This window comes from Botryllus schlosseri, chromosome 14 (genome assembly GCF_051294905.1).
Source record: "Botryllus schlosseri isolate E-star chromosome 14, Bs_hap1, whole genome shotgun sequence".
In the NCBI taxonomy this organism is placed as follows: domain Eukaryota; kingdom Metazoa; phylum Chordata; class Ascidiacea; order Stolidobranchia; family Styelidae; genus Botryllus; species Botryllus schlosseri.
In genome coordinates, this window is record NC_137249.1 from 7,148,361 (window position 1) to 7,164,291 (window position 15,931).

The 15,931-nt window shown below is 39.9% G+C and overlaps 1 protein-coding gene across 3 annotated transcripts; it reads left to right on the plus strand.

The window, feature by feature from the left end:
• The first annotated feature begins 816 nt into the window (after positions 1 to 816).
• LOC145455355 (ankyrin repeat and MYND domain-containing protein 1-like) lies at positions 817 to 15,853 on the plus strand. Of its 3 annotated transcripts, XM_080333318.1 has the most exons (15): positions 819 to 1,207; positions 4,025 to 5,390; positions 6,086 to 6,269; positions 6,325 to 6,496; positions 6,706 to 6,852; positions 7,607 to 7,738; positions 7,943 to 8,050; positions 8,594 to 8,725; positions 9,442 to 9,594; positions 10,078 to 10,198; positions 11,233 to 11,401; positions 13,451 to 13,534; positions 14,637 to 14,791; positions 15,162 to 15,429; positions 15,610 to 15,853. In XM_080333318.1, the coding sequence occupies exons 1-15, from the start codon at positions 929 to 931 to the stop codon at positions 15,734 to 15,736; spliced, it is 3,597 nt and encodes a 1,198-aa protein (XP_080189444.1). In that variant the 5' UTR covers positions 819 to 928; the 3' UTR covers positions 15,737 to 15,853. The 3 variants fall into 3 exon arrangements, 1 of the variants encoding a protein (XP_080189444.1); XR_013920322.1 differs by lacking the exons at positions 15,162 to 15,429; positions 15,610 to 15,853 and adding an exon at positions 10,386 to 10,524 and having other exon boundaries at positions 818 to 1,207; positions 14,637 to 14,735; XR_013920323.1 differs by lacking the exons at positions 13,451 to 13,534; positions 14,637 to 14,791; positions 15,162 to 15,429; positions 15,610 to 15,853 and adding an exon at positions 10,386 to 10,598 and having other exon boundaries at positions 817 to 1,207; positions 11,233 to 11,397.
• Positions 15,854 to 15,931: the final 78 nt, after the last annotated feature.

The following is a 15,931-nucleotide window of genomic DNA, read 5'->3' on the forward strand; positions in this document are numbered from 1 at the left end:
ACGACCGGCTTCGGTTTAGTGATGCGCGGGCGTCTCGATAGGAAGGCTGCGGGTTTGACCCCCGCCGGCCCAGATGACTCAGCTGGATGATAAACGAACATGATAAATGGTTCAATAAATTTTGGTAATCTTAGAATGTTCTTCCTCTATTCATTGTCTTTTTCGGATGTTACGTCCAAATATTTTGACGATGCTACAAGACGATCATATTCTACCATCAGCAGAATATCAGGAATCAGCATTTGAAAGTATACTGATAATATCTGATTGATTTTATCTGATAAATGTGTATCATAAGGAGTTGGCGTTGAGCCGCCATCGGCACTAGACATCGCGGTTGAGTCGTTGAGACGAGACGTAGCTCGTTTAGATTTTTATCTGGACTCCTCTCCTGCCGCAGGAGTCCTGGCTCGCTGCTATTACGTCACCTTTACATAAAACCCGTCAGTATCAGTTTATTAATATTTCCATCATTTCAAATCACGACAAAACTGCAATACAATGAAAGGATAGGAAGGTTTCGAAACGACTTGGAGTAGTCTTTGAGATCAGACATCCACCTCGGCCTAGGCGAAGTAGAGAAGAAGCATGCACAGTGCACAGTGCACACTGATTATGATTAAATCAACTTGGATAGCCTTTACAAAGGTTGTGATATAAACTATAGATAACTCCGTAGGTTAGTTATCTATATATAAACAACAAACATAGTCGTTTTGCTGTAAACGACTATGATATAACCAAGCGGTTGATGTAGAAAACGATTCTAGCCGCTGGATGGCTCATTGTTGATTCGGATGGCAAGAATGGTTGCTTGGTTTCAGACGCCGCCCCGAAGCATTCGTACTTTTGTTTTTGTTTGTCCGGTGTACGAAACTACGATATTTTGGACGGAAATGACCCGAAATTCGGATATATATCTGACATAATGTACGAGGAAAATATCGAAGCCATTCCAAAACTCTCATTCTCTGTTCGCGACCCTGACGTATCAGGTGATGCTGATAAGAGTCAACGAAAGTCAAGCATATCGGAAGATGTTACTGAATTTGTATGGCCGTCTGGCGCACATTACATCGGCGATATCGTTGACGGAAAAAGAACGGGAAACGGAAAGCAGACCTGGCCCAGGGGTTCCGTTTATGAAGGGAAATTTCTTAATGACATGAGACATGGTTACGGGCGGAGCGTTTGGGAATCGGGAGAAGTAAGGAACATCATTTTGTTTACTGAAGCATTGGCCTCCGCATGTGGAGGATCTATATTATAATTATCGACATAGGTTTTCAAATTAGTCATTGTTGTTACCCAAGTAGAATTAGACGGTAATCGATTTTTACACAAGTGCAATACAATTAATTATTTTTTTTCCAAGTAATAAAGTTAGTATTCCTGGCCTAGTTTTGCCAAAAAATTTGTAAAGGAGAAATAGAAGTATCGAATCATAACCACTTGGGTATGTTGCGCAAGTAGGTAAACCTACTTGAGTACTCCGAAATGTAGAAGTAGGCTACTTCGATGCAGTGTTGGGATGACTCGAGTCATGACTTGACTCGAGTCACCTTTTTCGTATGACTTTGTTAAAATGACTTGACTTGACTTGACTCGGCGTATCAGAAATGTGGATTGACTCGTGACTCGAAGCAAAATTCATGGGTCAATTCAAGTCATCAAGCAATCGATGTCGATAAAAATCACTGTATCTTGCAATCGGATTGTTCGCGAAACGCTGGTGTAACCCGTGAGAGCGACCAATCATTCAATGATTGTGTGTTTCTCTGAGCCTGTATTGTTCTCTCACAAATAAATTGACCGCTTACGAAGTGATCAAAGCTTACAGCTTACGCTGTCGTAAACTAGTATAGTAAAGTATTTTAATTGAATAGTATATTCATATTGAAATGAACCCGAATATTTTCGGCTGACACTCGTTAGGGGTAATCGTCAGCAACTAGTAGAGAATTCGAAAGAACAGCGTATATCAACAATCGTAACACAAAATATGACGTCACCAGCACGAAATGTCGAATACAAGAGCGTTCAATGTACAGAGCTCCTTTTCTTCTTATGTCACAAGTCCAACAATGGAAGCCTCCTCCCAATTGATTTGCGGAGCTAATATCCACCTTGATAGTTTGGATTCCTGAATTAATAAATGAGTATGTGTGTGTGTATGGTTAAGCTTAGGAAAAGAATTAGTACATTGAACGCTCTTGTATTCGACATTTCGTGCTGGTGACGTCATATTTTGTGTTACGATTGTTGATATACGCTGTTCTTTCGAATTCTCTACTAGTTGCTGACGATTACCCCTGACGAGTGTCAGCCGAAAATATTCGGGTTCATTTCAATATGAATATACTATTCAATTGTATATTGAAGTTCTGTACCTCAAAGAAGCTGTTAAAGTATTTTAATAGAAAAATGTCTATTACTGTTCTCTATACCTGAACCAAACCTCTTTATTGAAATTAAATTCGAAGATAGTTTATATAGTCCTCGACCATTGACGCAGGCTCGAATTGTATCATATCCATTTGTAAATGGGTAATGTATTGCATCTTATCAATTCGTTTCTCTATTCTCTATATTGGCTGGTAACTATAAACTGAGGCTATGCCATTATAACTGTGTAGTTTAGCATTTCTACTTATATTTAAGCGATACAGTGCCGTCTTACGTGTATATTTAACTTCATCAATGACCAGTTAATCCGTATTTCAGACAGCTAGCAAAATGCAATGGCATAGGCATTCGAAAAGGCAACTTGACTTGAAATGTGACTTGACTCATGACTTGACTTGACTCGACTTGACTCGAGTCACCTCCAAAAATCGAGTGACTTGACTGGACTCGAGTCACCTTCGAAAATCGATTGACTTGACTTGACTCGAGGCAAAATGTGCAATGACTCGAAAGGACTCATGACTCGAAGGTAGTGACTTGATCCCAACACTGCTTCGATGCACACCACATTGAGAATTGATCCCCATGGCCGCGATTCAAGCTATTTAGCAGGCCTTCCAATGACACTCTGCTGAAGCTCAACGTTGAACTTGTTCAGGGTTTAGGGTTAACAGCGTATGTGGGTGGGTGCTACTGCGGGTCGCAGTCTCTGTCCCCACCTACCAACTCGCTTTGTTATTATAATCTAAATGAAACGTACTTGGCATGCATGTGTGTATGATCACTGTTTGAGGGTGGATGATTTTTGAGGTGGGATCAGCGCTTGTCAGTAGGGCGTTTTTTTTTGTTACCTAAAAACGGAAGATATTACCCTAAAAATGAAAATTCTGACAGAAATCTTAATTTTGACAAAATTTTGCCCTCATGTATGTAAATTAGGCGTTTTCGCACATATATAATGTTAGAATTGTAGGCCTACTACTTTTCTTCATTTCTGGTTGGAACTGTCTGTCCTTACAAAGCAGCTTGGCCTATTTTAACAAAATCTTGGCCTATGAAGAATTCCAGTAGTTACATTACGCATTATGGTGTAAATAATTAAAATGGGCCGTCTACAACGGTAGGCCTATAAAGTAGGCTACAAGCTGTAAATGTCAGCTGGTAAGTTCACCGACAGTGCAATCATCTACAATACCAACGAAATGCAGGTTGCAAAAAAAATTATGAATTTGTGAACAATCTTGATGATTTCTTGTCCTGACTCTATCATTTTAACAAAATTTTGACTACTCATCAGATGTGGTTAAAGTCATCATCGTTGGTTCGCAAATAGAAATAGAAGTAACGTCGTAAATTTCTACACAAGTGCAAGTAGAAGTGATGAAGTGAGTATTCCAGGCCTGGTTTTGCTGAAAATCTGTGAAGTATGAGTTGGAATAGTCTAAAATCGTAACCATTTTAGTAAGTAGTGCAAGAAGGCAAATAGATGTGTGTATGAATATTCTGAAAAATAGAAGTACGCCGTTGGGAATCACTTCTCGGAGTGTCGCGTACATTGAAATAGTTCTAATTTATTGAGAGTGCGCTTGCTTCACGCACCCTATATATTTACGTTCAGGAATATGAAGGAGAATTTTTCAAAGACCACCGTCACGGAACAGGAAACTACCGCTGGCCGGACGGGTCGCAATTTCACGGCACTTTCTACATGGGCAGGAAGGAGGGATACGGCAAAATGACGTTCGCCAACGGAGACACCTTCGAAGGACTTTACAAAAAAGAAGAGCGTTGCGGGCCGGGGATTATGACTTACAACGACCGTGGCGTGCAAGACATCGGTATCTGGCACAAGGACAAGCTCATCCGAGTGTGCTCGGAAGTGGAGGATGTCTTCAGAATTTCCGATCACCCCGAGTACCAATACTTTCCCGCCGAACATGTCAAACAGATGACCCTCGACGGTCAAGACAGCCGAGATTCGGCCGAGAATTTAGCGGCCGAACGAATATTCCGATTCGGCGGGAAAAATCTACAAAACGCAGTTTACAAAGACGAGAATTTTCTTCCCGCCGGCATCGAGCAGTACTGCCGCGATTTCGAACACTTGCCGGTGACCTCGAACTTACGCGAGGCCATCGAGAAATCATTTTTCAAAACGAATTACAGTTCGATAAAGAACGATTCCACCGCGTTTCTGCTAGCCAAAAATAACACCCCGCTTTTGATGGACGCGCAATGTCAGACGTACAGACACAGACACGCTGCTAACACCGTCGCCGACACACTTTTAAAGATAGACAGCAGCTCTCGAGACACATTTCTTTCCGAAAAAGGACGTTTGGAGTCAATGTCTGAAAGATTAATAAAAGCAGCTGCTACCGGCGATAATGAAACTGTGTACAGCGTTTTACGGTCTGGTTTAGTCGACCCTAACGTATGCGATAGCACTGGCAACACTCCGTTACTGGGAGCTGCCATAAATTGTCACACAAAAATCGTTAATTTGCTGCTTGATATGGGGGCGGATATTGACCAAGTCAACGACGAAGGGGTGACGGCATTAAACGCTTGTTTTGTGTTTTACTACCCGTCTGATCATTTTAAAGAAAACATTGCAGAGCGATACATCGCCGAGAACGCGCTCAACAAACTCAACAAAACCACTCTGCCGATATACTTACGACAAGGCGGTAAGAGAAGTATGAGAGGCGGTAGCAGCAGCATACCTCATTCGCCGATATTCGACGAACGCGAAGAGATTGAAGAGTCGGGATCGTGTAAGCGCGTCTCTTCTCCCGTGTCTGGTATGGACAGGAAAGCCGCGATGGAATATTGTAAGAGCGACCTAAAGATTAAGGCGAGGTACCGGGAGATTTCGTCTGGGAGGCACGGCAACGTGAAGAACAGGAAGGGCGACTTGGACGGGAGTGACAAGGGTGACGATGTGAGCGAGGCATCGGAATTTAGCTTTCAAACGGAATCGGGTAAACTTACTTTTTGTAAAACGAATGTAGCGAGTCCCTCCAAATAATTCCGTCATGTTGCATGATGTCCGTGGATATGATGTGAGCATGCAGCGCAATAGCGTGGGACACTTGGGCATGCGGTAGTGGAGGGTTAGGGTTTTATTGGGGTAAGGTTTTTGATATGGAACAGGGTAGGGTTGGGGTCAGGGTTCGTTTGAGGGTTATTAAGTCACATGCTTTGCATCGCATGCTAAAGTGTTGCGTGTTCAACTGTCGTTTTTCATTGTGTTGCATGCTCAAACGTGACGCAATCGTTGCAAGTTTCGGGAACTGGAGTTTTAACTGAGTTTTGATAGAGATTTTGTTGGCCGGTAGATAGTTAAGGATTTTTAGACTGTGATTGAAAATTTTCATTGGACGAGCGAGCAAATCTCCGATGACCGATCAAAAATTTTTGTCCTACTCAAAAATGTTTCCAGCGCATTTACAGGCATATGCACTCTCAAACAATACATTCATTGAGGCTTTATATTCATTTTATTTGTATTATTTTAACTTTATTATTTATATATTTGGCTACCGGTATAAATTATAACTAATTTGTAGTTGTGTTAACAATGTCGTTTTATAAATCTCTCTTTATATTGTTTTATTTCATTTTTAATTTTAATATTCAACTATTTTACCACAAGGAAAATCATTTTTCTTGACAGTGGATAACAGCCTCGCCTCGAGAAAAAATCTCATCGATTTCTACCTGGACGTACCTGAAGATCTCGTGGATCGCACCGCCACGTTACTCAGTAGAAATCAACGCGCCGTCAGTGGCATGTCGACGCGCGACGGACAGGCAATCTCTCTCGGTACGGCCGGGGCTCTCGCAGTATGGAAAGCAGAGTATGTTTGTAATCATATTATGCTTTCACATTCACTTGATAACGTGATACCCCAGGCACGAGGAGATACGACTGATGATCGAATTGCTACTTCAACGCGGCGCCAGTCCCAATAAAAGCGGAGTTCCCATGTATCCTCTGTTTTTCGCCGTTAAAGCCGGGGATACCGACACAATTCGTTTGCTGCTATGGAAAAGTGCTTCGACTGAGGCAAGGATTTCAAAATTGGTGAGACTGGAAATTTATCAAGGCTTGAATTCGCGATCCACAACCCTGAAAACAATATGCAGTCTCATGTATACACCATTCTTGTAAATATTTCTTTTGAATATGGTATGCTACATTTTGGGCACTTAGTAGATAAACTCACTACTTACAAGCAATATTTCATGTATAATATAATATGCTCATTGCTCATATCATAAAATATCTTTCAGCTTGGAGGATTCACTCCCCTTCACATTGGCTGCGCTATTCCTGGTAAAGAAGGGGTCCTTGCCGTACAGCTTCTGCTGAAGGCAGGAAGCAATCCAAACGCCACTGCCCAGGATGATGACGTTAGCCACGATAAAACTAATGCATCGGTATGCAGGAATATCTGAATTTCGTGTCAGCCTATGCTGTCTTTTCATAACAATGAAATATTGTACTGTATTTTCAAACTAATCTATTCGTTTTACATTGCTATTAATTTACCATCACAATAAATTATATAACTAGTCCGAAATTAGGCATCATAAAGTGGATTTGTACCTCCTGTCACTCTAGATCTGTTTTCTTTCTTGTGCAGCTTCACAAAACTTGTAGGATTCTGTAGAATAGTGAAGAATTCAACACCATAAATGTGTCAATAATAGCAGTATCAGTCGAAATCACAAAACATTAGTTTGGAAATGCTTTTCGATGTTTGGGTGTAAATCAACTCTGAAATAGTTTTGTCATAAAATCTATGCAGCTTATCCTATACTCTTTTATTTACCACAAAGTTGTTTTGATTTCATTTCATTCCCAAATATTGAAGATATGATATTGGTGGTGAGCAATGTTGTCATTTCTATGGATATTAAATCTAGGCATGCGTACGAAATTGCAATATTGGTCAATCACTGAAATCTGTGTTAATTTTTACAATCCTGATTGTTTATTGCAAACTATCAGAAACAAAACAGTCATTCAAAATATATAAGATACCATCACATCCCTACACAGTGCGCAATCCTTTGGTACCAAGTAAAATCAAGCGGTGGAGCTGTGTCTATATGCTGTGGGCTCGTCGCTTTTATCAGCAGACAGACGCCATGTACTGACTTCGAAATCAGTCAATATCAATTTATTCAGGACATCATGAGCGACATATCTTCTCTGAAGAAGGCAGGGTCAACGCAGTGGGTCTCCGAAGGTTTGAAGGACGTTGAAGAAGGCGGGAGAACGCCGCTGCATATCGCCTGTGACAGAGACGATGATTATAAGGTAGCTATAACAGACTGCTATTTATTCAAACTGTTCATACGGCGTCTTTATGAAAAAGACCAGATAACTGGTTCTAACGCAGAAAAGCAGCAACAACGTTCTTAAATATTGCCCACCATCGTTGTGTCCTAGCCTACTTGTAAATCTCGAGCACGGTCGGTTGGAAGTAATTTACACACCTTTCTAAAATACTTTGATTTTTAGCTTGCCTGTCAGGTCGTGCGTGAACTGCTGGAAAATGGCGCTGATCCTGATGTGATTTGGAGCGGGCATTCCCCACTTTCCTTGGCTGTTGCGTCTGGCAATGATCTGGTAAGTTAAATCTGTCTTTACGGCACACGCTATGAGGGCTATCAATTTGAGATGACATCGACCTAATAGCAAAATACCAGCATCCCGAACAATGTCGCCGTGGAACGTAACTGGACACGACGCGTGTTATTTTTTGGAACTGTACTTACATATAGTCAGTAGTTTGTGGTACAGAACTTGAAAATTGCTCTCATCACAACATCTATTGTAAGAATACATTTATTATAACTCGAGAGACGCGTGCCTCTCTGTTCAAATCCTTTTTGTGTGCCGATAACTCTTGATGCTAGGCACCCGATAAGTCAATCTGTTCTTGCAATACATGTCATGATGGGAGTATAGACTTTGGTATTCGTCTTTCTTAAATATAGCTCGCTTTTAATTTTATCGAAAATAATACAGCCTCATATCTGTATCGTTTCCTTGCCGATAAGGCAAGATCTAGCTGAATTTCGAAGCATAGTCTTGATATTCGATTATTCGATGTGTAAGGATATTTATATTTATGGTGACGCTTTTTGCATTTGCTCTCTCTACTAACAGGCGATCGAAGAGTTACTGAAGTTCGGTGCTGATGCGAGTCTACCATTGAAACACGGTGTCGGTAACGCACTTTGCGCCGCTGCAAACACACAGTACGAGCATCGGCGGTCTCCTGATGACAGGATCAAACTTGTAAGTAGATGAAGATTTGGATTGTTTGTCTCATTCACTGCTCATGAACTTAAATTAAATTCCTTTGGCATAAAAACAAACTCTTTTGATAAATCTCTAAACTCAAGGATTATCCTATTAAAAAAGTTTGAATTAACATATCCGAATTCTAAATCCATAATGTATTAGCCATCCACAGCCACCTATGCGTTATTGCTGTGTCAACAGGACTTGAAAACCATCTCATTTAAACAAAGAATAACCTATCTTCAGCACACTTTCTCTTTGTAAAGTTTTATTTACGTTCACAACACTGTGCTATTTATGGTTGATTTATGCTTGCTATTGATTCTGATTCCTAAACATATCCAAACATACATACATCATCAAATGTGCTTGATCAAATGATGGTTTTTAATATGGCCACTTCTTGATTCAATCATTGATGCTGAAGATTATCGGGAATTAACCTTATGAGTGTTTAGCATTTACTTTTGTGATGAATCTTATGTATCAAATCATTCTTACATGATGACTTGAAGCTTTTCATATTAACATAGGTGTTTCTATTTGTCTGTTACCAACTGATGTTTAACAAATATGTATCGTCTTCATTTATTATGCCTTTAAAACTTGCACTAATTTTTTAAAGAAGCATCTCATCCGAGGAATTGAACATACACGCTGTTGGTCTGGGAACTTGTAGATTCACACTTCATTTTGTCATATGTTCCAAGGTGGATACATTGGTGAATAATGGCGCCAGTATGCTGTCGCCGATTATATTTGGACCGAAGCAAGCCTCTGGCACAGTGGTAGACTACGCTCATTGGATGTTCGGAAAAGACGCCAGGATAGCGCATACTCCATATCATGCGCTTACTTACCAGGTATGCCAATCTATCAAGCAATGTGTCGCTCGTATTTTATCAATGTATTCATCACAACATGCTCACTTCAATCTCACTATCATCGCTTCAAAACACAACAAGATTACGATACAGTAAAAATATGGGAAAAGTGAAATGATACAGTCATGCTTGACCTCATTTGTATTGTTCAACGTTTGAATTCTGTAATGAGACATTGAATAATATATCCATATTGAAATAAACCGGAATATTTTTGGTTGACACTCATCGGGCTAATTGTCAGCAACTAGTAGAGAATATTGTATATCAACTGTCGTACCGCCAAATATCACGTCAATAATTAAGGCAGATGGCTTAAGCAATGAAACATTTGAAAAATACCAGTATCTTTACACCGTCGGTGTGACAAAAACATTGGTTTACCATATCAGCATTTGAAATTTTTGCATTTTTGCATATGCTAAATTGCCGCTTTGCACCCGACTTTTGACTATTTCACAGGAGAGAGATACGTATAACGCTAGAAAAAAGTTGCTCTCTCATTTCGGTAACTTGCTTCGCGAAGCTGCCGTCAAAGAAGAACGAGTCAAATTGCGACAGGAATCGAGATACGGCATCAGAAGTAAGCGCAAAAGTATTCGACCAAACTACGTCTTTAACAAGTTTCCATTGCAAAAGTAGGCCTACTCAAAATCGCAAGGACCTTTGAAATGTTCTCATAAACTCATGGTGTAGTAGGTTGACAGACACTTCTCTTTGTCGCGATTCATGATTGCCGCTCTTATGCATTTATTCGATTTTCGTCTCAGCGAAAGTGCTACTTCAAAAACTGTGGCAGGACATGGATCAGGGCGATCAGAAATTGAAGCTTAGAAAGTATATTGTGAACGACGAGTTAGCGGAAGGCAGCGTGTCGGACCTCGATTTTGGAGAGTGCGAGGAGGAAGAGTAAGTGCAGTCAGGGCAGGTATTTGAAACGACAGTGTGGCGCGCGGGATCAGTCTTGGATTTTCATCGCCAGGGTAGGGACCGTTCTTGATCAGAGCTTTTGTGAGATAGTGTATCTCAGCAACGATATTGATACGAAAAATAATAGCAAGGGTATTAGACCGGCACTCGATGGGAGCCAGTAACTTTATAATCTGATACCAAATCTATCGGGCATCTTGATTTGAGCTGTTGGGTTTATTATTAATAATTTTATCATTTCAAAAATATCACAAGATCGAGGTACAGTGATAAGAAGGTGCCGAAGCGACTTGGAGTAGTCTTTAAAGTCTTCACTGGTAAATACAGTTTTATTTGTAAGGTCACATCCTTCTTTCAGTTTGACTCAGTGCTGGGATCAAGTCACTACCTTTGAGTCACAAGTCATCTCGAGTCATTGTACATTTTGACTCAAGTCACGAGTCTACTCACAATTCAAGTCAAATTTTCGAAGTATGAAGGTCGATTCAAAGTCATGACAAGAAATGCCTCGATCTTTGAAATGAGAATACAGGCTTTTATTGGAATTGGTCTTCCACTGTAAAGCGGAATGGGAAGCGGATTTTTTTTCAAATATCAATCCAATGGCATGCCGGCTCTGGCAATAGCCTCGCAAAGCCCTAAGATAGGCACCGTCCCGTTCGCATTCTGACTCTTTCCAACGTTCAGGTACGAGCCCAAGCCGGAACAAGCAATTCCTTTATACCGGGGCGGGAGCAAAATTATCGGCAGCTCCATCATCAAGCACTCCTCTACCAGCGTTAATCGAATCTCCGCGAAACGCAGCGAGCTTTATTAAGGACGAAGTGGACTCGAAAATGACCAGGCCAGATTCCGAGTAAGTTCAAAAACGATGACACGTGAGAAATTACGATTGTGTCTTGGACAAATTAGAAATATGACATATACATATATTTAGGATGGATGTAAAGAGGCTTTGTCATCAGAGGTGGTCAGTAACGAAGTACTCAAGTAGTTTTCCTCTACTTCCGGTACTTACTCAAGTAGATCTTTTTTCACTACTTTTCTCTATTTTCAGATTGTCAAGTAGAAGTCGTCTAATATCTCAATAAGAAAGATAGCGGAAGGAATTTCGGGCTGTTTTCACGTAGAGTACCAACATTTAATTTACATAAAATCATGAAATACCCGGAATCTTCGTTGGGCTTCGCACACGGTAGTTATAGAGTGACAAATATGTTTTAACGAAAGTATCACTGAATTTAATTTCGATACCGGGTTGCGTTCAAACAGCATTGTCGCCTATATCAAATATTTCATCACAGTAAGTATAACCCCACATCGTTTGAAACTACCGTTTCGCAATCCACCTATTACTAATTCTACCTAGCAGCCCATGACGTGTCTTAATCTGGAAAAGTGGACTTTGACTTTTTCAACGTTAAACCTGTTTTAGCAGACCACCGATGAAACTTTCTGGACAAAAGACATGAAATATAATTTCCGCTTTTTTAGAAGTAGTATTTGTATTTTTCTTTCAATTACGAGTATTATACCTTGAGTTCTAATTATAGCTTCAGTACTTTTGTCTGTAGAACATCCATGTTGAAGTATAAAAGCAAGTGTAGTAATGCCTTATAATTTCCGAAAATAAAGCTATACACTATACTATATGGGATTTTTACAAACTGCCATATTTTTAATTAACGTAAACTAATCGCGCAAAGTGTTAAAGCCGTAACCGACACAACTTCTACGTATTGCTCTTCGACTGAATTAGGCGCCTTTTAATATTGGGGAGGGCGCCATGCCATGATATTCTCCAAATGGGGTATTCGGGTAAACAAAGGATTAGTATCGCGTTTCCATATCAATACTATCATTTACATCCCATGATGTGGACGACTGATTATTCTGTCAAAAATTGACACTTCCGGGGATGTACCAATATGAATCAAGCTCACTACACATTCCGCATAGCTCCATTTGCAGCTTTTGACAGTCTATGCGAACGAATAACGATAGTTTTCACTACCTACTTACTTGAGTAGATTTAAAGTCAGTTAAATCTACTTCAAGTAGTTTTAGGTTGCTTATGTGAGAAGTACTTCTACTCGTACTTGAGTAGATTTTTTCGTCGCTACTTCTACTTGAGTAGCTTTCTTGACTACTTTGACCACCTCTGTTTGTCATCCCTATCTCTTGACAATGTCATCATATATTATTGTCAGATATTGCGTAAGATTGGGTTAGGCTAAGTAAAGGGATGATTTGGTTAGGTTAGTGTGGTGGTTCAGTAACCCAACCTAACCGAACTCTACCCTAACCCAACGCCAAAATATATAATGACATCGACAAAGTATATGTGACATCGCCACCTTGTATATTTATACTTATAATTTTATTCAATGTCATGTGCTACTTATAATTATGGCTGCATAAATATGTCAATTAGCAATATGAATTAGCAATCTTTTACCGGAACTACAATTTGGTACCATTTTAATCCTATCTCAAACAGAATAAGTAGAGACGATAACTTTTTAAGTATCATTACTGACCTTCGTTCCCTATGTGCAAATATAGGCTATTCATTGTATCGTCTCAAAGTGTTTGCTGGACGTTTTAAGATAACATAACTGCTTTAACCTTAAGTTGATGCATATATCGAGCCATTTTTCATATCACATTTTGATGTCCTTTAATGTACCAAGCTGTTGGTTGGCTTTTACCTAGTTCAAAACTACTATGACATTCTAACCATTTTTAGAATCTCTTGGTGCCAGACAATTACCTATTATTAGGTACTTGACGTTCTTTCCCTTCAGTCACAATATTACGGATATTGTTTAGGAGATACCCAATTCACCACCGCATAAGTAGGGTTTATATTTTATTGCGTTGCATAACTTTTTTCAATTTGTAGAATTTCACGTTCTCACTCGGAAATTGGTTTGAAACCTAGTAAATCCAAGACCATCAGAGGCAGAAAAGGATCTGGTCCTATTAGGTAAGATCGTCTTATTATGGATATCATTAGAAATATGCCAAAAGCACAATTTCTGTCATACCTACTCTATAACTCTAATTGTAAAGCATAGAAATATTTAAAATCCTTGTACTGTGGCTAGCGTTGGGACCCCGGGAAATCCCGATCCCGGGATTTGAAGCAATCCCGATCCCGGGATTACTCCCAATGAAATCCCGGGATTTGTAAACAGCAGGTACCAAGGCTTACGTATGTCCAATATCTCTTTTTTGGGTAATAAAGCAGTGTCACAAATTCGGCTGATTGTCTAAAACAGTGGTCTCTAACACGCGAGAACATTTTTCGCAGCCCACGTCGGCATTTTGACTTTTCGAGTATCCGACAATATTTGACTGGGAAATTTCTTATTTCCGATTTGAGAACCTAAAATTCACTCTAAAACCACTTCAAAAACCTGAATCGCTATCACACGTGAAAAGTCCGCTAGCTGCGAAGTTATAACGCGACCGCTTTTACGATGACATGATGCATTTGTCGTCTAGCATGGTGTCTAACTGTCTATAACTCATTATTTCGCCAAATTAAGCCAAGCAACAATATTTAAAAATAAGTTATCGTGGCAAACGTGAATATTACAAGAGTCAATCACATTTTCACAATGTGTATGGAATGCTCGTCTGCAAGGTCCGTCAAATAAGGCATACTCAGAAATACATATTATGCCCCTATTTGATGCTGCGACCCGCCGTGTCATCAGAAACTACGAAATAGGCCCGCGAGCAAGTTTTAGTTTGAGACCCCTATTCTAAACGACGATACTCGTGATGCTCTTATGTTTTTGCGTCATTATCACAAGGAATAAATGTTTTTTGTGTAACTCTTATGTGCATTTTACTACTTTTCTAATCCCGGGAAATCCCGGGATTGAGAAGCGAAAATCCCGATCCCGGGATTTTAAATTTGATCCCGAAGTCCCAAACCTAACTGTGGCGTTGTCTTGGATGTTAGTAGACTTGGTCAAACCACAGTACCACTACGTGCGATCTGAATAAATTGGATTCCGCTTTCTCAAAATTTTTATATATACTGAATTACTGATTGGTTCATGTGTATCTTTGTTTAGAAAACCATTATTTCGTTATTGTTATGAATGCGGCCGTTCTGTTGGTGTTCGTTTGACTGTATGTACACGATGTAAGGAAGTATACTATTGTAGCCGATCTTGTAAACTCAAGGCGTGGGAAGAGAGACACAAGGGCGAATGTCTTCGAATTAAAGGTAATGGAAGCTTCAGATATCAGAATCAGACATATTGACATCAAACTCAACCAACCATATCTTGTTGTATTGCTGTAGTATTTTTACTGCGTAAACGTATTTTGGTTGCAGACTAGTATCGTTTTGTTTTTGTGGTATTTGTGGCATCGACCAGTGGTCATTTACACCGATATTCTTCATTATATTCCGTATCTGCCGACTTGTAGCATGGATAGGAGCATAGATGAACCCTGAACACTTGGAGAGATATTCTGTAGACGACCTCGAACCCATAATCAATTGGTGTTGCGGCTGTGGACAATGCCACTATGCTATCTCGGCACAGAAGAATGAGTTTGACGTTTCACAATTCCTTTCATTCCATCCACAGATCGCCTAAACTGCGTCACCCCATCGCCCGAAGAGATTGCGTCATACTTTACCGTTCAAACTCTGAAAGAAGCGATGTCTGTCGGGGATGCTCACATGGATAGCGTTAAAATTTTGCCGAAGGGCATTATTGGAAATCCCGAGTTCTTCCCGGATGCCAGTTCGCAACAATTCAAGTCGCATGCTGCCAGCAACGCCAAAGCTAATACCAAGTCGCCGAAGAAAACAACTTCATTACCCAGCTCCAAGATCCATCGCCGTCAGCTAAAGTATGTACTGCCTTGAATAAGTGTTGCATTATACTTGGTGTGTATACAATTTAGTAGCTAGCTACTCGATTTAATGTCTGCTGATCGATCGATTGTAAGCTGCGTGCTGTATCCAAATTTCGAGTAAATAGAATGTATTTGTTATAACTTCCATCATCTTGACACATATTGTCATTGCAGATCGACTCGAAAAAAAGCTAACATCGGTTCCGCCATGGAAAATAAAGTTGGAAAAGAAGTCTATTTCGGCACCACTGGAATGACATTGGCAGAACTTGGCATTAAAGAAAATTATAGTTTCGAGTGATTTTCATATTTTTGTATTACAAGTTTTTGATATATTATATATATTCATACGTAGTGATTAATTGTAGGCAATGTGCCAAATGCATATATATATAAAATATCAGTCATTCATTCATAACTGCGTTTTGTTGCTGAGTCCTACGTATCATACACAGGCCTAATCTACATAGACATCTGTAATTCCTCAGAAGACATG